This window comes from Xenopus tropicalis, chromosome 4 (genome assembly GCF_000004195.4).
Source record: "Xenopus tropicalis strain Nigerian chromosome 4, UCB_Xtro_10.0, whole genome shotgun sequence".
In the NCBI taxonomy this organism is placed as follows: Eukaryota; Metazoa; Chordata; class Amphibia; order Anura; family Pipidae; genus Xenopus; species Xenopus tropicalis.
The window spans coordinates 134,883,673-134,908,704 of record NC_030680.2 but is presented as its reverse complement, the minus strand read 5'-3'; the positions used below and the strand labels follow the sequence as shown (position 1 = coordinate 134,908,704).

The window sequence follows — 25,032 nt, the reverse complement described above, 5'->3', positions numbered from 1 at the left end:
TTAATCAACTGAAAGAACTCTACAGTATGGTTCTTTTCATTTATTTGCCTTTATTCTTGTGGCATCAACATTTTATCATTTTTCTGCTCCAAGGTCCAGGATGAGACACCTGGGATCATGTCGACATCAGTAAGCACGGACTATTTCTTCTGCCTTACTATACTGAACTTGAGGGTTATTTTATTACAAATGTAGTGGGGGCCCACCAATCAAATTTTGCCCAGGGCCCACTGGTACCTTTTAGCTGTACTGATAATATGGTGTTTAGTGAGCAGAACTGCACCCATAAAATGTCTGCTATGGGCTTACAACTACTTGCCCCACTCTATACTACGGCCTTAGCTGGTTGTGTTCCTTTAGTGCATGAGGTGCAAGGCAGTTTACAATGGCTTATCTGAGCCCTGCACCTAATACGGATCAGATCCCCCCTTATATGTAGCACCTATAGTTGGCAGCCTGTGGGCATACATGTACTGATCATATGACAAAAAAGCAATAGACTAGTGACCCCACCCCCCTACTTATTGTAACCTTCTGATTAGCCCGGAGTACTGTACAGGACTGGCCCGTGTATGGCTGCCGAAGATAGAAACCACAGTTCGCTAGCGTGAAATTCCACCACTCTCCATTCATTAGTATGGGATTTTTAAAAGAGTATTTATCAATGAGTTAAAGTGAAAGTTCACCCTTTGATAAACATGCCTTAAAAAATTTCATAGAAATAAATGGAGAGTGGCAGAATTTCACTTTAGCGGACTGTAGTGAGCTCTAATGCCACTTATTGATAAATATACCCCATAGTGTATGTCCTACATCAGTGATCCCCAACCAGTGGCTCAGGGGCAACATGTTTCTCCCCAACCCCTTGGATGTTGCTCTCAGTGCCCCCAAACCAGGGAGTTATTTTTGAATTCCTGACTTGGGGGCAAGTTTTGGTTGGATAAAAACAAGATTTACCAAATAAAGCCCCCTGTAAGCTGATGGTGCATAGAGGCCCCTAATAGCCAATCACAGCCCTTATTTGGCTCCTCCATAAACTGTTATGGTGCTTGCGTTGCTCTCCAAGTCTTTTTACATTTGACTGTGGCTCGCAAGTAAGAAAGGTTGGGGACCCCTGTCCTACGTGAATGTTACACCATCAATGTTTATGTCAACAAAATGGCTTGACTTCCCCTTCGCTAATGGTGATCCAGCAGGAATCGGGCGAGTTTCCTGCGCTATTTCAGATTCAGTAATGCTATTACCCAACATCACTCCCCTGGGACAGATATGAGATCCCTATCTTTAAATGTGATATATCCTAGAACGTCATTTGCAGTCCGTGTGTTTAGGTTACTGGATCTGTAGAATAAAGTCAGTCCATGGCAGTGTTTTATTTCCATCTTATATTTTGTTGCAAGCTGTTCCAGTCGTGCCCCAGCCATGAACAGAGATTCAGTTGTGCAATATTTACTGCAAATAATATTGAGCCTGTCTCAAACAAGTTCCAAACAGATGGGAAGGTTTTATATTTTTAAACACTTTATTTCTATCACAATAGAACCAAGTAGCCGGTCTCTATAGCAGCTGCTGATCTGAATGCTGTGCTGCTATGCTATATGTTTATATTAGGCATGGGCCATAATATTACTGCAGGAGGATCAACTTTGTAGCAACACGGTCCAATCAAATCTCAACAGAGGCTTGTCTTACATGTATTGCACTGAGTTAGTAGTTCCATAAAGCAATGCAATGTTCTGCACCTGTACCTGCCCTTCAAATGGGCATATACCCCTGTGTGTTGGGTAATTTATCAGATTTAGAGATGGTATATGTCTCCTTTCCAACAACATAGAAACGTGGAGGCTGGTATTTCTAAAAGCCTCAGATTTTTTGGGGGACAAATACTAAAACAGAGAGACGTCCTGCTTATTAGAGCAGTTTTGATCACCCTGGTCTCCAATACAAGCAGATTGATAGTACAAAATGGCCGACATGTGGGCTGCTATAGCAGACGGATCTCCATGTTAAACTTTGTCTGACCTCACGAGCTTGGAGAATGTAAAAAATGTGAGGCTGCGGCAGGGACTGAGCTTGTTACTAGTGGCCATTGTCCAGGCAGCAGTTCCTGTGTAAAAATTCCACTCATTCTTTTACATAAATGTCCATTGTAATATTTTGAGATACATGGGATAATGTTCTGAGATACAGATTGTCCTCCATCAACATGCGGTATAATATTTACTGTTACATGCCCCATGCCCAAATCCATGCCCACATCCATGCCCCATGCCCAAATCCATGTCCCATGCTCAAATCAATGCCCCATGCCCACATCCCTGCCCCATACCCAAATCCATGTCCCATGCCCAAATCAATGCCCACATCCCTGCCCCATACCCAAATCCCTGCCCCATGCCCAAATCAATGCCAACATCCCTGCCCCATGCCCAGATCAATGACCCATGCCCACATCCCTGCCCTATGCCTAAATCCATGCCCCATGCTCAAATCCATGCCCAGATCAATGCCCCATGCCCACATCCCTGCCCTGTGCACAAATCCATGCCCCATTCCCACATCCCTGCCGATCCCTGCCCCATGCCCACATACAAATATGACCATTTGCCTTTAGATATTACTGGAGCAGTAGTTGGCTTACAGAGAACATGAAGACCATACAGACAAAAAGCAGAAGGACTGGCTATGCCTTTAACAGAATACAGAGCGCATCTTTATTAGTTTCCCCCCTGGGCAGGTTCCTTATGTTGGAGAAATCTGATTTAATTCACATTAGGAATTTTCTGACTTTCAAAGCAAAATTGTAAATTGCTTCATCTCCGTCAGTAAAATGGAGATTGGATACAGGCTGACACTGAAGGCATTTTTTTCCACCTTGGCAGCTATTTATGTAAAAAGAAAATATATAGATATATGTGCTGCCTCTGCATAGCTTGTGGGGTCATTCAGATTGCAGGTATCGAGATAGTGGAAAACCTGTATATGCATTAGCTGGGATGTAGCCAGAAGGGAGTTATTTATCAGGGTGATGGATATATATGGGGCAGGTGGAGGCCTGTTCTACTGCACTGCATTACCATGTTGGATGCTAACACACTGCTGGATCATGGGATAAACCTTACTATTTCACTTCACCCCCTATAAGGGATAACCTAGAAATGTATAGGGGCCTAGGGGATTTAACAAATATATAACCAAACAAAATATATCGGCCAATTTGGCCACTTTTTCACTTGGGTCACTTGGTAAAGCCTTACTAGCACAAAGTGGCACATGTTTGCATGCAATCACGGGGCAGACTTGCTCTAAATAGCCCATTTGGTCAACCAACAAGAGAGCTATATCCCCAAGTTCATTTATCTGTCATGGCCAAGAAGTTTAGCAGAACACAGCCCCTGTCACCCCAAGGCAGTTTATAAGGCTCCTAGTACTAACCTAAGCCTATCTGCTTCTATCCCTGGGCAACAGCTGCCCAACTAACCTAGTTGTCTCTCACCTCCGAGGCAAGCTATTACAGGTCTACCCTGTTACTAGTTTGTCCTACATGTGGCCAGTCCCATAGACCTTGCCTGGGGAACTTCTTCACTGCTAGGTTTACAGCATGTCATTCCTATATATTAGGCCAAATAGACCTTTCCCATTTTCCTGCTACTTTATATGGACTCTAGGTAGGGCTGTATTTTGGGTCTGTACCGCCTGAGTCACCAGACCCTGAATTGGCCACACTTGCTCGTCAGTTGGTGGGAAAGTTTTTGCACTGCATACATGTCCACTGCAAGGCCACAAGGTAACCCCCCAGTTCTGCCACAGGATTACACTAGCAGCAGACAAGGGATTTTTTAAAATATATATAGACAACTGAGGGCTGCCCAAATGAAGCTGCTACCCTAGGCCCAAGGCCTTGAGAGCCTATATAGATATAAATATGTCCTTGGCTCTACGCCTTAGCACCTCCCCCTCTAATGGAATCTTCCAGACCCAAACTTAGGGGTTGCTACACTAAAAATTACATTTAATTACAGCCGAGACAAGGGTCTCTACCTAGAAGGCCCAAGTGGGTACAACTGATACAAGGGCATTCCAAGGAATGCAAGCATATAAACGTGTGTTTATAGTGGGACTAAGGGGCAGAATTATCAAAATGTGAGTTTAGACTTTAATTGGAAGGGTTGAACTTGATGGACTCTGGTCTTTTTTCAACCCTATATATGTAACTATGTAATACATAAAGACTCACCCACGTTCTGTTCATTCTATGGGATTTTTAGAAGAGTACTTATGAATCGGTGAAAGTTAGAGTTCAAAAATTTGATAAATACTCTTCACAAAATCTCATAGAAATGAATAGAACATGGGTGAGTTTTTATTTTGATAAGTCTGTCCCTATGTCATACAAAATAAACTGTTTGAAATACCTGTCAAAGGGCAGGATTGTGAACATTCCCAAACTGTCACTGTAGTAACTACAACCAACCAGTTGGAGATTTACTTTCATCATGGGAGGCTGTGCAAGTGGTTTTAACCAGTTTCAGCTGCAAATGTTCTAGTGGAAAATCTTTTCTCTTTGTGCATATTCTACCTGCATTTCACTGCTCAACTGTAAATGCTGCTGGTTGTTACGGTTCACTGATTTGTTCACTGCAATATGACAGTATTTACTAAATGGATTTAGGGTGGGTAGGAAAGGGAACTTACTGGGGCTCCTGTATTGCAGGAAAAGATATAGAAAATACATATATTGTTTACTGTGTAATAAACACTGCTGGTCCACTACAACTGAACTATGAACCTCAAGCAGTTGTTAAACTATAACTCCCCCACCTGAAACTTGTTGGCTGCTTTTAGTTTTAGATCAGCAACAGCTGGAGGAATATAATAAGGGCAGCCCTGATAATAATTGCCCAGGGTAGCCACTTCTTGACCAGCACCTCGTTAGTTTGATCCTATTCAAGTCTGCAGGTATATGGCACTGGAGTGTGTACAGAGTGAGGGATAAAATGTTTTACTTCTTTATTGATAGCTTGTCCTTGTCTTGAGGGAAATCACGCACCATCACACCCACACTCTCCTCAGGGAATCCGTGTACAATTGCACCCACACTGTCTTCAGGCATCTGCACTGTAAACTAAGTGACAACTAATTGTTGGATAGAAATGAACCAAACTGTCCCAGCCTATTCTTATTCTCACATTTCCCATCCAGTTCCCTTGAATCAAACTGTCAGCCCACAGGCTGTATGCTCTCCTGGAACAGCCAATGTGAAGCACATGACCCGACCCTGCCATTCTGTATTCTTTTCATTCCAAATAAAGAAGAATTAAATATTACATATGACACACTAGGAATTATTTCTTGGGCTATCTATAGAAGGGTACAGAAAGAAATGATTGTCCATCATGGGGTCCTGAGAGCAGTAGTTGTAGATGGGACAAGTGAGAGATAGCAGATATAGGAGAGCACGATAATGACAATAGGGCAAGAAGGCGGCAGAAATATTTTGATTATTGCCCAACCAATAGCCCTTCAACTGGTGATGATAAGTTTGGGCTTTGGTTAGGGTCCCCTAGATGTTCCTACTAAAGTGTGAGGTCCAATATCTTGGACCCTAGATAAGTGGATTGCTTTATGGAAGAGTTTGCTTGGCTTAAGTAACTCAAGGTTGCATTGCCGGACCTCAGCTTAGAAGTGTGATTGTTAGGTTAGTAACCCAGGTAGCCTTTGCCCCAATAAAAAAGATACACAGCTCCGGATAGCGATATAGTGCGTAGGGCTCTGGGTAGGTTACAGATCTGCAAGAGAACCAGCCGGAACTTGTGTAGTTGTTTCAGCACAGTAAAGATTTCAGGAGAGGTAGCACCATATTGTTTTGGCTCTTGGATAGCCGTTGTGGCTTTTCCATGTGCCAGAGTGAGCCACACTGCTCTATTGTAAGCAGCAGACTGAGAAGGAGAGAAGAGGTTGCCATGAGTGAGGCAGAGAAGGAGGAGAGAGTGGCTGGATTGTTTGAAGATGCACCAATATTGGAAAAGGTTGTGCTATTTGCCCATGGTAGAATGACGCTGCTTTAAAGTTAATTATTTGGTTTAGTGAAATGTGTGTGTGCAACATATTCTAGTAAAAAAAGGGCCCCGACAGCTTTATTTTAAATGCATCTATTAGCTATGTTTTCTTACAACATGTTGTATGTTTTACACCCAATTACAATGTTTGGGTGTAAAATAGCAGATGTTCAGTAATGTAGGCAAAGTTTGCCCAGGACATGCAGTCAGGCCCAGACTGGCAATCTGTGGGTTCAAGCAAATGCCAGAGGGGCTGCTGTAAGGTGCCATAGTCACTCACTATTTATTGGGCTGGGGGGGGCTGTTTGGGCCCCTGTGTACTTGGATGTATGTATGCCAGGGCCTATTTTGAATCTCATACAGGTTCTGTGTGGCTTTAATATGGAGCAAAGCATGGTAATTCCCATGCCTAAGGGATGTTTAAGGTTAGCTTTCAAAATCCATAGATCAAATGTATTATCTTTATTTTTTACTGTTGAAAAATCTCTAGCATGGGCTAAAATTCCGCTGACTTACCGTAGGGGCCCACATGAGGGCCCAGTAAAGCACCTGTTATTGCCAGCCAGGCCCATTGTTACTAAGCATGGCTCCCTTCTCCAGTGCATTCTGGGCTCTGTTCTGCATCCTCTCTCAGGCCAGCAATTCTATTCGCAGGATGCACTAAAAATAATGGCATTGTTTCAGTAATGACTGAGCTGATTCAGAGAGTCTTGGACGGGCCCCAGAAGCAGAGGCAATGTTTCGGGACAAGCATCTTAATGGAATGCTCCAAATAAAGATGTCTATACAAATGCAGAAAGTGTTCAGAGCGGGGGCCCCAAATCCATGTCATTTCAAAGGGACACCCCTCCACCCCCCAAATTTTTATAAAGGCCTTGCAGAAGAAAAGATATTCACAAACTGAAGGTCAAATCCAGGCGTGATGTCATTTTCTTTGCGTCTACATAAGTCCTGCTTTGTTTCCCCACTGCCTAATACATGTTTCTTCTAAATAGGAAGCGCGGAGCTGGTATTGATAGGGAAATCCTATTAGAGAAAGCTTTAACGATCAAAGAGGTACCAGTTTGTTCCCCAAGGTAACTTGCTCCCGGCCAGCTAATTAAAACATATTCAAGGCTGGGAAAAATGTCCCTTCTCAAGCTTTGATAGGCCCCTGTTTCCTAATCAGCCATTATTATTGTATATAAGCAGTTCAGGCCATTTCATGCAATCCATATTGTAGAGCAGTTCCTTTCTGGGGTACTAACAATGTTATGTCACGTATACAATTGTGTACATTGTGTATAAAGAGCACTAAGGGTGACCCGTGTCCATTTGTTTATTGTAGACAGAACATAGAGAATTCTTTCAGTGAGAAGTTGTAGCCATCTTTAGAATTTCCTTTCCTAAAGGGGGGTGAGGTTTGCCTAGGGTGGCCATATGCCAAGTCCGAACAAACATACTTGAATTTATATGTTTGTTTTAGTGACACCATGAGGTTTATTATGCACTTGAGGGGACACTGAGTCAGAGTTGGACTGGGACACCAAAGACACACCAGAGAACCTGATATCTAGGGCACACTAGGTGCAGCCCTAAAAGTTTCCTCTTATTGAGGAAAATCCCTGTATCCCCATGTTTGAGATGTTTATTGTTCAAATGTAAGTGATCAATATAGCTAAAAAAATGTGATCACATTGATGGGGTGCAGGCCGTTGGGGTGAGGATCGCATTTATGAACTCCTGCTCTCCTCACGCCAATGGGATTTTCAAGCCTGTCAGATCTAAATCTGGCCAATGTTTGTTGGGCAGGCCATCTGAGGGCGCCATATATGGCCACTGTATTGTCCTGTGTATGGTCGCCTTCCTAGCTTTCTTACTGCTGGGAATAAATGAAACACAAGCTGGACCTGGAAAAGGTAGAAAAGAGCTAATGCTCTGTGCTCCAGAAAGGGCAAAGGGCCCACCGGGAAAACTCCCAGTACCCTGGCAGGCCAGTCCAACACGGCAATGAGGTTTTCATACAGGAAGACACACCACCATCAAGCAGGTCTTAAAATCTGCAATATGATAACTATCTAATTGCTAATATTGAATACACGCAATAGGATTGTTTAGCCTCCAATAAGGATTAAATATATCTTACTTGGGATCAAGTACAGGTACTGTTTTATTATTACAGAGAAAAGGGAATCATTTAACCATTAAATAAACCCAATAGGGCTGTTCTGCCCCAATAAGGGGTAATTATATCTTAGTTGGGATCAAGTACAGGTACTGTTTTATTATTACAGAGAAAAGGGAATCATTTAACCATTAAATAAACCCAATAGGGCTGTTCTGTCCCCAATAAGGGGTAATTATATCTTAGTTGGGATCAAGTACAGGTACTGTTTTATTATTACAGAGAAAAGGGAATCATTTAACCATTAAATAAACCCAATAGGGCTGTTCTGCCCCAATAAGGGGTAATTATATCTTAGTTGGGATCAAGTACAGGTACTGTTTTATTATTACAGAGAAACGGGAATCATTTAACTATTAAATAAACCCAATAGGGCTGTTCTGCCCCAATAAGGGGTAATTATATCTTAGTTGGGATCAAGTACAGGTACTGTTTTATTATTACAGAGAAAAGGGAATCATTTAACCATTAAATAAACCCAATAGGGCTGTTCTGCCCCAATAAGGGGTAATTATATCTTAGTTGGGATCAAGTACAGGTACTGTTTTATTATTACAGAGAAAAGGGAATCATTTAACCATTAAATAAACCCAATAGGACTGTTCTGCCCCCAATAAGGGGTAATTATATCTTATTTGGGATCAAGTACAAGGTACTGTTTTATTATTACAGAGAAAAAGAAAATCATTTGTGAAAATTAGAATTATTTGCTCTATGGGAGATGGACTTTTCGTAATTCGGAACTTTCTCGATAACGGGTCTCCTGATAAGGGATCCCATACCTGTATTTACATTAAAAAATTAATATGAGCAGCAATAATATGAGTGCATAGCTTATGGTGTGTGGAATATGAGTACTAGCCTTGGTTTATATGTTACCAAGACCACCCAGAAACCGATATTAAGTTTGAGGGATAACAAAGTCATTACCCCCCCCATAATTATAGGTTTTATGCAGAAGCCAGTATAGTTGTATACCTTGTACCCTGCTGAAGTCTGCCCTTGGAATTCTCTATGGAACAATATTATGAACTGATCAAAAATAGATGTTGACTCACAGAATGGCTCAGGGAAGCAACATGGCAATGCCCCTTGTATGTGTCCTTATTTACTATGTAAGCCTTCCTACAGATTTAAAAGCAATAAATACAATCTCAACAGACTATAATTGCCAATATGATAAAGGGAACAAAACAGCATTCATTTAAAATCACATATTTTTGGAAAGTAGTGTTTGGCTATATTTGCCCCTGCAACACTGCAAGCAATACGCTTAAGCCATTGGGGGGCCAGACCAGATGCCCAGGGCTTAAATGGCTTCCATTCATTTCAGCACAACACAAACTGAATCAATGAATTACGACTAAAGGTCATTTCAACAATTCATAGCCAAGCTATTTGTATTAATGTTTTCACCACGGATGCAGAATCCATGAGATTTCGAATAGCAGTTATGAATGGGAATATTTATTCCCACAGGATAGGGATCGTCAGACTTTTTAGCCCAAGTTCCCCTTGGGTTCCCTTTAGCTCATAACAAGGTGACAGATATACAAGTGGCAAAATATTGGTGTAATAGTCGTTCAACCTCTTGACATTAGGAAGATAAACAGTGAACCAAACGTAGAAAGAACCTGTATAACAACAGTTTTTAATTCAGTTTCGGGAAAACGCCCCTGTAAATAAGCAGGAAACACCCGTGTGAGTCTGGAGATAAGCCCATATGGCAGTGGCACATTTGTGTAACCTGTGGCAAACAAGATAAAAACTGTTATTGCTTATAAAGGAGCCCCAGAAAGTGTCCTTTGTCTTCCTCTTCTATATTACTAATGCCAACCTAAAGCTGCATGACTATGTGTGGGACTTGGGGCACGTGCTCGTCCTGCTATTAGCCCCCCAAAGGCAGCTCTGGCTAAACTACCAGACCTTTCCTATTGGTGGGATGCTAGAAGTTATAATTCACAAATACTTGAATGGATGCAAGTTTTTCTTCCACGTTCTATGACAGTGATCCCCAATCAGCTGCTCCTGAGCAACATGTCTCTCCCCAACCGCTTGGATGTTGCTCCCAGTGGCCTCAAAGCAGGTGCTTATTTTTGAATTTCTGGCTTGGGGGTAAGTTTAGGTTGAATGAAAACAGGAGGTACTCCCAAACAAAGCATCTTGTTGGCTGTTAGTCTGCATAAAAGCTACCACATAGCCAATCATAATGCATATTTTACACCCCCAGAAATTATTTTTTATGCTTGTGTTGCTCCCCAACTCTTTTTTTACATTTGAATGTAGATCACAAGTAAAAAGTTGGGGACCTGTTTTCTATAGGATGACACAGAGGACAAACATGACCATCAGTAGATGCCTGGACCAAGATGGCTCCAAGTGCATGTTCTGGAAACTACCAGCGGATTGCAGTACATTTATATTTAATGGTTTAAGATTTACCTTAATGGGAAGGGTAAAGGCATTACTCTTGCGTAAGTATTTATAGAGCTATAGAACCTCACGGTAAACTTACCCAGGACATAGATCTCATTGTTAACAACGGCCGCACTGAATCGATATTTTGAATATTTCATGGAGGCCATTATGGTCCATTTATCCAAGGCAGGGTCGTACTGCAGTAATCGATTGCTTAGACGATCAGGTTCGTCATCAGGGCGATCTGTCTGTGGGTTAATGAAAAATATCATCAATAAGTTCCCTGCATATAGCTGACGACATATGTGCATATGTTATAGCAGTGTTTTCATGAAACGCAATGGGCCAGATTCCGTTTAGTAAGAAAAAGGTGAAAACTCATGATTCAACCTCAAGATTGAATTTGAGATGCAATTCAGCTTAGAAAAACGTATTTCACTGTTTATCACGTGAAAACTCTATTGTAGTCTTTGGGAAAAAATTGGAATTGAATAAGGAGAAAAGTTTTTTCTCCTTGAATTGAATCTCGTCTGTGTGATAAACAGCAAGAATTTAATTGAATTGAATTGAATATGGTCCAGTGTTTCACAGTAAAAATGTAAAATGGGCATAGCTTTTAAGTGAAATGTGCTATCCTTTCTACTTGCATTGCTAATGATGCAAATCATAGGCACATACTGAGAAAAGCATGGTGCCATAACTGGGCAAATGACAGGTCAGCTAATAGGAAACCAGCATTATTATTAGCCCTGGGTATAGTTACAGCTCACCTAACAGCACAGGAGCAAACATTTCAGCATCAAAGGTACCTAATAGGGAACTAATATAAATATCAGCACTGTAAATACCTACATACCACCAAATAAGAGCCTAGCATAAGTATAAAGCTGTCCATACGTGGCTGGTATTGGTGACTTTTCCAAGCAAGGGGATATATACATGTATGACCATCTTAAGTGGTAGGATAAGCAGCTAATAGGAGCCTAGCATAAGTATAATCACTGTGGATAGATACATGTCATCTAACAGGAAACATCAGTACTGGGATAACCACAGAGCAGCCAACAGTAAGTGAGCTTTAAGTGCCAGCATAGGGGTTTACTCAAACAGTAGGGCTCACTTTCATTGCTGGTGAGGATTGTATAAACACTTGATCTCTGTGAAGGTGAAGAGATGATGCTGCCGCTAGATAATAGAGTCCTTTTTTTTGCATTGATATGTCTCATAACTTAATTTCACAGTAGAAAGAAGAGGCCAAAATTTGTTTAACTGAATTCCTTTTGCACCATTGGAAAGAGTTGCTAATTTCTATATCTCTACATGGTCATGTAAAGGTCCTACAGGCAATTGGATTCCCAGTAGATTCCCCTAGTGGAAATGTTCTGAAGGCAAATAGATTCCGAGCAGCAAAACATTCTCCGGTATGAAAACAACGAGGAAGCCGAGCTGTGTAATTCGATGTTCATTCCTGGTATCTGGTAAAATATTTTTTTTCCTGATGCCATCTGTTTTGAGTACTGGCTGACAAAAGCAGAATGTCTAATCTTAATACCAGCCTTTGTTCACCAATAAACACCCACTTATTGTGTAGCTGTGTAACCCCTGTGCTGACAGGCAGAGGCTGCCTTCTCTAACAATTCACCTAAGGAGAGCTCTGTAGCTTTATGTTTGGTGCAGATAATACGTGGCCTTTATAAAGCCCTGCTATGCACAAATCTGTATGGGAGAAACCTCTTGGGAATGTGCTGTGCCAATCGCAGTTTTGCTTCTTGATACTATTTTCTGCTGTACAATGTTTATTGTCCACCCTGTGTCCCAAGAGATTCTGCAGCAGCCACAGGCTAATCATTAAAACCAAGTCAGCCTCAGGGACCTTTTCCATTTAACCACCAGACCTGACTCCCATTGGATGATTCTGGCACATAAAGAGTGAGAGGCGTTTTACTTGTTCTTGTCTTGCGACTCTATAAATAGACCCTCAATACTTTCCTTGACAACTTGTCTCTAACTATAACACAAAATCCTTAACCATGTCCACGCCGGCACCATTTGTAAGGCTCTGGAGAACAGACTGATCTGTTTAGGCACAGGAAGTCCAAGGAAGACAACTAATTAGCTCCTGAAGTTGTTTAGTAAGTCTGTTTTAATCTCAGCCTCCCACACCTGCTTCCCCTTCAGTGCAATATCATTCATGGTAAACAGGTTGTGCAGAGATGCCGTGCATGAAATGATCAACATTTATTCCTCCGTGCTGGAATCGGGGGTGACTCTTGGGCACAGAATGGGTAACTGTTGTTCCAATAATTGCCATTGTGCGGCATGTCTGGAGAGAATCTATTAGAAATGCTGCCACAGGCACAGGGTTTTCTGGTTCATCCATTAGTAAGTTCAGTTACTGCTGCCCTTTCCATATGGCATCAGTTATCCCCCAGCACACAATATATTAAGCTTAATTTATGAATGCAGATGCAAATGCGGTTGTGCTAAGATTTATACAGATACCATTCATTAAAGACAATTGCATCCAAACAAGGTCCTTGCCTGTCCGTACTAATTCCCAATGTTCCTCCCCAGTCTAATGTTGCATTGATTGCAAGTGCACCTATTGAGGCTGAAGAGCCCTGGAGCTATCACCCCAATGGATATGGTGGTAATTCCAGGGTTCCCATAATGGGTTATATCAATAGCCACAACAGAAAAGTGAGGCTCATTCATTAATGCCAATTTTAATTGTGCGAGGGGGAAGTGACGCAATCCCCACTCTGAGTATGTTTGCTACAACTTGCCATGGAATTAGGGATAGGCAGGAGAGGCCTGAGCCTAGGACTCAGCGGTGGGGTGCTGGCCACGTACCTCTTTTGCACCCCTAGTCTGGTCCCTTGTCCCCCTAACACCTGCTCCTCAGTTTCCCTCCTTATGCCCCTGATCTCAAGGAATTGCTAGTAACACATCAAAGGTAAGTTAGAAGCAAAACTGGGGCTTGTGAATATATAAAGTATAGCTACCGGTATATCAACTTTAACTCAACCTTAGCTGCACTTTGTTTATTCACAGCCCTAAAATGCTCTTAAAGGGCATCTAAACCCAAAACATAAATTGTTATGACCGTACTCAGAGTGCTTAGACCAGGCTTTCAGCTCAGCAGATCTTTTTTACTGTCAGTGACCCTTACTATTTATGTGCAACCTTTGTAGTCACTTGACCCTAGGGCTGACACCTGAATTCTAAAAGAGGTCTGCTGAGCTAAAAGCCTGGTATTAGCAGTCTTAAACAGCAAAGAATACAACAAATAAAAAATAGAAAATGTTCATAAATTGCAAAAGTGATCTAAATCAGTCTTTATCAATGAATTAAAAAATAATTCAAAATAATATTTTGGGGGGGGATTTATATTCCATTTTATCTCTTTTTGGGGAGTTTAGAACATCAGGAAATCAGGCTGGCTGAAACAGAGCCTAATTGGGGCAATTGGGACTGGGGCCGTTTGTATTGGGGCATTTTCACATACATTATGGAAGGACAAAGACCCCAGCTCCAGTTTGGAACTTGTATAAATAGAAGACTGCTTGTGTATGATATAGCCAGGAGGGAAGCGAAAGCAACATGTCATGGGCAGAATGGAAGTAGAGCCCCACACAACACATAAACTTGATAAAGGGTATTGACCCGAAACATGTCGTGTTACCACTACCCACAATAAATGGTTTGCAGTAAATCTGCTGAAGCTTTTTTCCTACTTTTTGCAGTTGTATTTGGTTGCAGCACAGAGCAACAACTAGGAGCTAAAGCTTTTTTTGTAAGTACTTTATACAAAGTTCACCAATCATTTTTTATTTTTGAACATAAACCCCTAATGTACCTATCACTGTAATCTATGAATAAATACCATTTTATATGCTGAAATCCAGCTTCAAAACAGTTCTTCTCTTTCTCTCCTGGCAGGGGAGGAGGGACTAAAACATTGATGTTACAAATTGTAACAACTTCTCCACAACTTACAGACAACATGCAGGGACTTCATAACCCACAATGCATTGCACTGTGATGTTCCTTTCCTTAGAGCTTTCCAGGGTGCTAGGCTTAGGGAATTGTTCCAAACATTAAAAATCATGAAAAGGCTGACTATTTTTTAATTGATGTACATTGCAAAATTGCCTGAAATTATGTTTAGTTTTGAAAAAGCTTAAGTTGTGTTTGGGTGGAGTTCCCCTTCATCACAGCAGGCTGAATGGGCGCACTGGTTAGCTGTTTGCTTATTTTTGCATCCAACTTGCCAGTTACTGAGCCCTGTATATAGGGATCCTCATCTCTCTGCTGTTAATCTTTACATACACTAATTGCCTTTCTGTTTCCTCCCACATGGGCACTTTAATAAAGCGCCACAGAGCCTGTGCCGGCTAATGACTGGAGCTTGTGAGCCACCCAAGTGCCATATTGGGGGGGGCATTCACTCCTCATTATGTAACGAGCTTTCCTTCAGTGAAGACCTTTTATATCTGCCAGTGAATTACATTTGCACCATGACAATTAACATTGATGTATTAGAATTTTCATGTGCCAGGATGGTTTCTATTTTACTCTCTTTTATTTGCCTCCCCCATTTGCTTTATTAAAGGCAACAAAAACACCCACAGAGAAAGCAGCAATTCAGAAAACTGACATCTCATCTAACAGCACTCTGGTTGCATAAATAGCACAAGTGCATCTTTTGTTGCTTTGTATCTTGTATAATAAAGTCTTGCCAAAGGGAGCCCAGACCTCTCCTCCTAATACTAATTTTTATATTGTACCCCTCCTTCTCTTTCTATGAAGGCGCTCAATTCGCCGCCGTGCATTAGTAGCGCTATATAAATGTATATTCACACTTATATTTGATTCATTAAGGAACATGGCAGCCTCAGTTATAAATACTCACAATGGGGCTTTTACTAACTTAGTTGCTAACTGCACCAGTGTAGATTCCCATAACAATCAATCATCAATTAGATTTGATCTTATTACTGCAAGTTAGAAAATAAAAGCAAAGTTCTGATTGGTTCTGATGAGTAACTGAACAGGTACAAAGTAGCACTTTACTCATTAAGCACTGCTGTAATACCCACTAAATTCACTTGTCCAGACATAGGGGTGGTCAAAATGTACAGATCCTGTAAAGCAATAAAACTCTAGTGACTGCTTCCCAGATCTAGCACCACTTCTAGTGACTGCAGCACCCAGAGTGACTGCTTGCCAGATCTAGCACCCCTTCTACATCTTGAACCCTTTCAAGTGAATGCTTGCCAGATCTAGCACCCCTTATATAGACTACTTGCCATATATGGCACCCTTTGAAGTGTCTGCTTGCCAGATCTAGATCTCTTCTAGATCTAGCACCCTTTCAAGTGCAAGATCTAGCATCTCTTCTAGTTATTATTTGCCAGATCTAGCATCCCTTATAGAGACTACTTGCCAAATCTAGCACCCTTTTAAGTGACTGCTTACCAGATCTAGCCTTTGCCACATTTAGCACCCCTTCTAGTGACTGCTTGCCATATCTAGCCTTCTTTCTAGTGACTGCTTGCCAGATCTAGCACCCCCTCTAGTGACTATTTGCCAGATTTAATACCCCTTCTAGTGACTGTTTGCCAGATCTAAAATTCTTTCTAGACTGCTTGCCAGATCTAGCCTTCTTTCTAGTGACTGCTTGCCATTTTAAGCAGCCTTTCTAGTCATGGGCATGTTTTAATAAAGGCTTGGGTGGCTGCCATGTGTTCTGGGTTACTGTTAGCCAGATTCAATTTGATGAGAAAAGCTTATCTCCTAATTCAATTCAGATGCAATTCATTGAATCAAAATCTCACTGTTTAGCACATGAAAACTCTATTGAAGTCTATGGGAAAAACTGGACCACAATCTGGTCCTACACGTGGATTTCGCCCTGGAATAGTATAAATAAATTTGTAAAAAAAAAACAGCATCCCAAAATACAAAAAATAACCTCTGTCTATGTTTATAGCATCAGCTTTTCATACCTAGTACCTTTCTAGTGACTGCTTGTCAGATCTAGTTCCCTGTCTGGCGACACATGGTTTTCTCAATAGAGCTGAATGGCAAGTTTGATTGGCCAACTCCTTTTCATTTAAGGTAGTAATTGTTACTCCAGCATTTCAGCTATTAAAGACAGGCCACATATTTATCTATCTATGAAGAAGAGTGGCTTTAGTCAAGTTAAGAAAAGAATTTATGATACACACCTGTCAAATTCAATCCATCACTCAGATCCTTCCTTTTAGCAATTAGTTAATTCAAAGACAACAAACCCCCCCCCCCCATTTAAAATTGTTACTAATTTGCAATTAAAAATAAAAAAAGGTCCTCTATTACTTAAAAAAGCCAATACCACCAGTTCTGGATCACCATTGTACTAATACTTACTGTATATTTAGTCTGTCATGTTACATCTGCTAATTTATCTGCCATGTTACATCAACTTTACCATCTTCACCATCTATTATCTATTTATCTATCTGCTTCCCCCATATAAATGACGCAGTCTAGCATATATGACTTTGGCAGCAAGCAAATATGGCAGCACTTTAGCTGACAGGCACCTTAGCTCAGCGATATTCTGAGTTGGCTCTCTGTTCCCACTGCTGGGATTTAATGGCCACTGGCACAATGCAGGCTTTAACACTCCTAATTGCCATCTAGATGGTGCTCCCTGAGCATTTCAGCTCCTGCAAAAGTGTGGAGTCAACAGCAATAAGATTATACCTTTTAATGGACAATTTGGTCCCTTAAGGATATTCTAAAAGCCTCTGACAGGAGCCTACATGATTAAGAGACCCACAGGGTTTCTAAGGTTCGGCACAGTTTTATACATCCATTTCATTTCTTTTGCTTGTTCTCTGTTATTACCAGCAGAGCGCCGAGCATTCAAAGTACATACAACCTTTAAAGAACATTCCCGCCTGCATTAAAGTCAAATAGTGAAATGAAATAGTAAACAGGGGTGTTCCTTACCAGCGACAGCTTCACACACACATTCATTTTACCCTGGAAAAGTTTCCAAAAAAACTAAGCTATGGCATGTATGTAGGTTTATAATAGGGTATTTTGTCAGGTCCCTAAGTGGTGGGTTCTGGCCTGGTTTGGGCAGGTTTCAGGCATCATAATTGCCAATTACATGCCAGTCTTAATGATTGTTGAGCACTTATAGATCCTAAAAATTTGCTATAAAGAACTGTGGAAAGGGTCCTGTGGCTTCTTTCTAGGGGGCTGGCAAGCTGCCCTTACTATATCTTAAAAAAGGTGTCCTGTTGGCAGGTGAGGGCATATTAACTAATCATTTGTGCCATGTAGCTTCAGAATGGGGCATTGAAGGCCCACTGGGGCTGTGACTTTAAGGGCCCTCCTTGAACTTTCAGCGCCCTTCTCCAGATGTCCACCCCCAGCCTGAATGTACACTGTGCACCACATAACTCCTTCCTCCAATTTTGATTATTCTAATGTGTAGTGCTGCACACCTGCAAAATCAATTCAGTATGGTGGGTGCTCACTGCAGGGGTCCCCTGTGAGATCCCCCAAAATATCCAAAACATAAGAGAGGAGCAGGGCACATCCAAATGATCTAAAAATTACAACGCGTTTCGACCCCCATTCAAAAGGAGTGGGGTCTTTGTCAGGGGCACATATATTAAGCAGACCTGCTTTTTATTGCCCTGCTCCGTCCTGCAATTTTGATGACTGAGGCCAGAGCAGGAAAGCAGACCTGGGTCAGCAGAGCCCATGAGAGCTGGGGCCCTCCGGGTTTTCTCCCGGTGTCCCGCCAACCCAGTCTGACTCTGGTTCTGTACCACGGCATATGAGAAAATAATCCCATTGCTGGGTTATACGTTTATTTGTTTTTAGAACTGGCAGGACCAACCATGACTTGTAGAATTAGAGCTTGAGCAGTTCAGGATACAGCTAGCTAATCTGAAGGCATTTCTGGGTGCCTATACCCACCCATTCCATTCACTGTATCTAGATTGTAAGCTCTACGGGGCAGGGAGCTCCATCCTCTTGTGTCTTTGACTCTTATCTTATTGCAACTATATCTTTTATTTATTTGTGTTTATTGTAATACTTTGTATTTATCTATTATTATCTTAATAATCCCCTGTTTGTATTAATGTATTCTACCGTACAGCGCTGAGTACATAAGTAGCGCTTTATAAATAAAGATATACTGTACATACATACATACGTACTGTATCTGTCTCCTTGTTGTGCCTACCTCAGTTTGGGTTTTATTGATATCACTGGTCAACATAATTAATAGTGTGCAGGTTAGACCTTATTTACATCATGCATTTAGCTGTGGTTATATTACCAGGACAACATATTTAGGTTAATTGTAAATCTGGAGAACATGCTCACTATCGTCATTAGCGCTGTCTTGGGAAGCCAATGATTGCCCATGCTGGCATTAAATAGGGCATGGAACTGCTTTGTTGTTGATTCTGAATCACAAGGGATAGTGTAGAACTATCCTCTCTTACTGGCTGTGGGGTGTTAGAAATGCCCCCTAACATGTACATATCATAAGTGAGACTATTCCACTATTCTTACTGGAGAGCTGATAAGACCAAAGCTCCCAGGCTGGCACCCAGTGGGGCTTGGGCCCATAGGGAGATATTCTGGCACACTGGCAGGCATGATCCATCACTACTGACTATTGTTCTGCTGCTCAGTATCTTACAAAGGAGCCTGATTCATATACTTTATGAATAGGGGCAAAGAGTTCACTGCTATTTCTGAATTAGGCATGCATTGTTGCAAATCAGCGCGCCTGGCATTTCTCATGCAGCCACACGTGCAGCCAGCTTGCTCCCAGTCTTTCTGTGCCTTTCATTTCTCAGTTGCTCCATAAAGTTATATTGATGTTTAACCCCCCCAGGCATGCTGCTAGGCAATGCATTCATCAGCAATGTACATTCCTTGTAGGGCATTATGGGCAGCACAGCGGCCAATGGTACAGGTCACACCTGTTATGTAACATTCTTGCTTTCATAGCCAACCTGAGGGGTCCATCCTCCCATGACAAAGAGCTTGTTGTTCACGGTGACTGCGGCATGACAAGCCAGTGGGATGGGCAGGGGGGTCACATTCCTCCAGCTCTCTTTCTCCATGGAGAACTTTTCTACACAATTGGTGACGATGTATTGGTTTTTGTATTTCATCTGCCCTCCAATGAGATACAGGTCATTATGGAGACTGGCCAGAGCGTAAAGCTCCCGATACTCGGCACTGCAAAGCCTCTCCCAGCAGTAGCTTCCTCGGTTGTGATACCTGCACAATAGGGAGCTTGTTAGTAAGGCCCTAACGCATCCTCCATTCATTGGCGCTCATTCATATCATCAAGGACTCATTCCCCTTTCTGCCTTTGTATGTGCAGCCACCTCTGTAGTGATGGGATCCAGACAGACCAACACGCAGGTTAATAGCAATGCTGACAGTAAGGAATCTAGATACAATAGCTACACGTGGGGAAAGAGATACGTGTTTTGTCTGCGCTTTGTCATGAGGCTGCCTAAAACAAGTGAATGAAAGCAGTTGTTCAGTTTCTCTGAGCTTATTTATATATTCTATATACCGAACCTGGAAAAAAACACTATACTGTATATATATATATATATATATGTACACAGTAGGTAGATAGATAGATATAGATTAGATATATAGATAGATGGTGATAGATAATAGATAGATAGCTATATATAGAGATATGATAGATGATAGATAGATAGATAGATAGATAGATAGATAGATAGATAGATGATAGATAGATAGATAGATAGATAGATAGACAGATAGATAGATATAGATTAGATAGATAGATAATAGGTAGGTAGATAGATAGATAGATGATAGGTGATAGATAGATAGATAGATAGATATAGATTAGATAGATAGATAATAGGTAGGTAGATAGATAGATAGATAGATAGATAGAGATTAGATAGATAGATAGATAGATAGATAGATAGATAGATAGATAGACAGTGCAAAGCTAAACTACTCCTTATCTAATATCTATATTTATCTAATCTATATTAGATGGAGATATTATATTACATAGGGAGTAGATATAGAAATGACATAGGGAGTATTTTAGTTTTTGTTATAGTCATCCTTTTATGCATGAATTTTTTACACTCCAAAGTACCACACTGACAAGGCAAAGGGGTAGAATTCTATACTGATATCTTTCATCAGAGATAAACAATCCTAAGGGCCACTGCTACCTCCTGTATTGGTCAGTATTTGGTTGTGATTTATTTTCCATGTAGAACCTTCTATTGTACATCACTGATAAATATTCTGCTGCTTTATAATAAAGGGGGATGGTTCCTAATACTGCATTTCATACCCACCTGCATAGCTCAACCATCTTGGTCTTCTGCCTTGCCAACCTCACAGAGCTTGCTTCTCCAGCCAAAATAATGTCATTGTTCTCGGTAACCACTCCAGCAAGGACTGAGCCTAATACCTCTCCTTGTTTTGGTGATGGAATGAAACAGCATTTACCTGTCGCAGGAGCAAAGCAGAAGCTTGCGTCCCCAAAACTTCCATATCTTGACCTGATGCCCATTGCGTTGTTGCCAATGCAAAGGAGAATGTTGGTGGTCTCCATGCCATAACGTAGGCTTAGAGAGGTCTGACTGGACTTTTCTATAGTTTCCAGCGCTTCCTCGACTATGTCATAGCACTGAGAGTTGCACAGGAGCACGGTGTTCCGCTTCCTAGCCTCCCTGAGAAAGGAAGGACTGACTAGTAGTAATCTCACCTGCTTCAATAAGTCAACAAGATATTCCGACCGTGCAGTCTTGTCGTGGTTTACCCATCTTAGAACCAAATCCAAGATGCTCTCCTCTCGAGAAACATTGAGGTCATCTGATTTGATCATTCCCATTAACTGGTCAAACTCGATCTCCAAAATCTCTTCATGTAAGCCAACCTCAGTGAAGTGCTGGTACAGGTATTTCTTGCACCTTTCCTCAAGTTCTTCCCCACAGATGTGCTTTGCGAAGTAATAGACCCCAACACAATTTGAAGGATCCATGTGATCTAGCATGTAGTTTTGGCACAAGGTAAAAATGTCATCCATCTGCATGAAGTAGGCTGCAGTGGCAAGCACTTGCACAGTGAGATTGCTGATGGTGAGTTCTGAGGTGTACATATAATCAAGGATAATGGAGACACTTTGGGCAGGTATGTCATGGAGTTGAACCTCATTTTGGTTACATTCCACCAAACCACATGTAAACATTGCTCTAAAATAAGGGCTGAATGATGCAAGAACTACCCTGTGACAGGGGAACCTTTGTCCTTCAGCCACTAGGACAGTATCGGTCAGTTCTGCTACTCCCCTCATCCTGCTGAGCTGGTCCAGCAGAGTTATGCCATGTTGCTGCTTCCTTTCCATAGCAAATGACAATGGAGAAGACACGTTCTAATTAAATCAGTTTAGATGGTCTGTCTCCTTACCCAGGCAAGTCCTTCAAAGCAGATGTTCCAAAGAATGTAGGAAAGAGGGAGGCCCTGTAAAGAGAAAATGTAAACATTTTAATAGTCAAAACACCCCGTTAGATATTTTTACAATTCAACCCAACCCATTAATTAACTAAATATAAATATTTATTATGATTGAACTATGGCAATAGGTGGTGCATGAATTGTAACTAACAAAGGAGAACAATTTCTGCTGAAATCATTGGAAACTGATAATGCTTCAAAGGCTGAAGATAACAATGAAACTAGCGGTGTCACCCACTCTAGATAAGCAATAATATCTTGGGCAGATTGCATTTGCAGACTTCTTAAGCTGGCCATATATTGTAAGATTTGGTCACAGACACGAGGGCTGATTCACTAAAGTGAGTTAAAACGTGCGCTATTTATAGCGTGCATTAAAAATGTTATCATGTCTAAATTTTCGCGACTTAACGCATGTACTTTCATAAAATTACTGTATTAAAAATGACCATTTCGCTGCAAACTGGCGGCTGCATCACTCTAGGGGAAACACATACTTGAATAAATAACACTGCAAAGTCCATATTTTATTGCCAAAAGCTCATTAACTGTACTTTTCTATAATTACCGCCTGCCTCAAGAATTTTAACGCATGCGATATGCGACTAAACGCACGTGGTAATACTGTAGTGAATCGCACGCTAATTGTCGCGTCTATTTTAACGTAAAAAAACGTGCGATAAAACTTATCGACCTTTAGTGAATCAGCCCTACAGTGTGCAAAGTCAGGGAGATCCAATTGTTTGGCCCTTAAAGTCCCCAAATATGGGCTGATTCTAGTTGCTGATATCAGTCCCTTAGACCGATTCGGCAGCTAATCGCCCCGTGTATGGGCACTACCGACGGGCCTGCCCGACCGATATCTGGCCTGAAATCAGCCAGACATCGATCGGTCAGGTTAAAAAATCTAGTTGGATTTGGGACCGCATCGGCTCGTTGATGCGGCCCCCGGACCAACTTTGCCTATACCCATCGTTATAATTTGATCATTTGGCCCCAGGGCCAAACGATCGAATTAGCATGGATTCCCCCATTATCGCCCACCCGTAGGTGGGGGATATCGGGAGAAGATCCGCTTGCTTGGCGACATCGCCAAGTGAGCGGATCTGAAGGTGTATGGGGACCTTTAGGCCAATATTTGTATCAGAATGGGGACCTACTGAGACCATTGGCTGCAATAATGCACTGATGCAGTTTTTGCCTGGTGGGATTCTCAAACCTGCCTGATCAGTATCAGGACCTCCCCATACATGTGCCAATATCCTGCCAACTTGGTCTGTAGACTGGGCTGACAGTTTTTATTGGCCCATGTATGGCCAGCTTTAGTCTAACAACAGACGTTTTCTCTGTTGGCAGAAAACAGTACAAGTGCATTTCCAGTTTGTATCTCAGTGACATGTAGGTGCCATCACAGTCCCTGGCAACAGGAACAGGTAGAATTGGCTTCTGGTCTATGGCATACAAGATGGCATAGCTGCCACAGGGCTAACACATTTGATCAACTATAAAAGCTTCCCACAAAAACAATACAAAGATGATCTCTCTGTTGTGGATACAGGCAAAACGTTCTAGTCAATGTTCTGGTTGGTGTGATGCCCGGCTGTCACCATCATGGTTTGCAATACAAGCAGAGGGCAGTGGTCAAAGAATTGTGTGTGCCAAAGGGCTTATGTTCATAGAGTGACCTAAGGTTCATGTATGTGCCCAACACTGGCCGAGGAACCTGTGCTTAGCTTTAATGGAACTAAAACAGACAGCTAGGCTATTTACAGTGCAAGCCCTTTCCCTGCCATGCGAGGTAAATATATTGTTTTTATCAAAAGAAGAGGTTTTTAAATGCCTGTTTATATTTTGTGTTTACGTTAAAGGATATATTTTGGGAATGGCTGCTAATAATCCAGAATTCCTATCCTACATATAACAAAAATGAGTGCATGAACAATTTCCCTATATTCACATTACAGTTCTTGCTCCAGTAGGCTCAGCCTTCCTCGCCATTATAAATGACTTGCCTTCGTCGTTATTGCTTAATATTGATTTTTATTGGCAGGATCCTTACCCATATCTGCTGTTCCACTTTTCTTGGGAATGTTCTCTGTTTGGGCCTGTGGATTTCACGTTCCCTTCCTGCTTATGTTGGATCCCAGACTGAGCCAAACCTGGGATATAAATAGCACCTTAAAAAAGGGATATGAGCTCTAGAGAGTCACAAGGTTATTCTCAAACGCCTTCCCCACCCCTGTCTGCAAACAAACTGTCCCTGTTTCAGGGGGGGCAAAAACTTCCTCCTCCTGTGGAAATGCCGGGGGTCAAAAAATACAATGAGTTCATTAGTTCATGGAAGAGCAATTGAAAATACTATTTTGCCTATGCAATAAACAGTCAGTACTCTCTGCATCCAGTAGCATAAATGGAAGTTACTAAGTTACCATATTTTCTACATTCTGGGGGGAATTTATCAACACCGGGCACATTTGCCTGTGGGCAGTAACCCATGGCAACCAATCAACTTGTTGCATTCTCTGTTGTTCAACCTGTAGCTGGCTGTAAAAACGCCAATCACTGATTGGTCGCTGTGGGTCACTGCCCACGGACATATTTGCCCAGTCTCAGTTCACATTCATTGTCACTGGACTCATTGGGAAGTTATACCAATTAAACAAGGACTTAGGCTAATTTAACCTGCACAAGAAAAGTGATTTTTTTTAGATTAAAATTTGTGATATTTATTAAATATTTTTGGAGTATTCTGAGGTACAAAAATGAGTTGAAACCTGCTGAGATCCAGGTTTAGCAAATGCCCCAATCACTGGTATGCACAAGGCATGCAGG

The 25,032-nt window shown here is 41.6% G+C and overlaps 1 protein-coding gene across 1 annotated transcript in view; it reads right to left on the bottom strand.

Annotated features, from left to right (window-relative positions):
- kbtbd12 (kelch repeat and BTB (POZ) domain containing 12) overlaps positions 1 to 24,357 on the bottom strand; it is a 38,228-nt gene extending 13,871 nt beyond the window's left edge. Inside the window, exons 1-4 of the mRNA XM_002933082.5 lie at positions 24,260 to 24,357; positions 21,039 to 22,206; positions 19,683 to 19,953; positions 10,739 to 10,889 (exon numbers count right to left, since the gene is read on the bottom strand). Coding sequence (XP_002933128.2) covers positions 10,739 to 10,889; positions 19,683 to 19,953; positions 21,039 to 22,090 — 1,474 coding nt within the window. The 5' untranslated portion in view covers positions 22,091 to 22,206; positions 24,260 to 24,357. The remainder of the gene's footprint in view (positions 1 to 10,738; positions 10,890 to 19,682; positions 19,954 to 21,038; positions 22,207 to 24,259) is intronic.
- Positions 24,358 to 25,032: the final 675 nt, after the last annotated feature.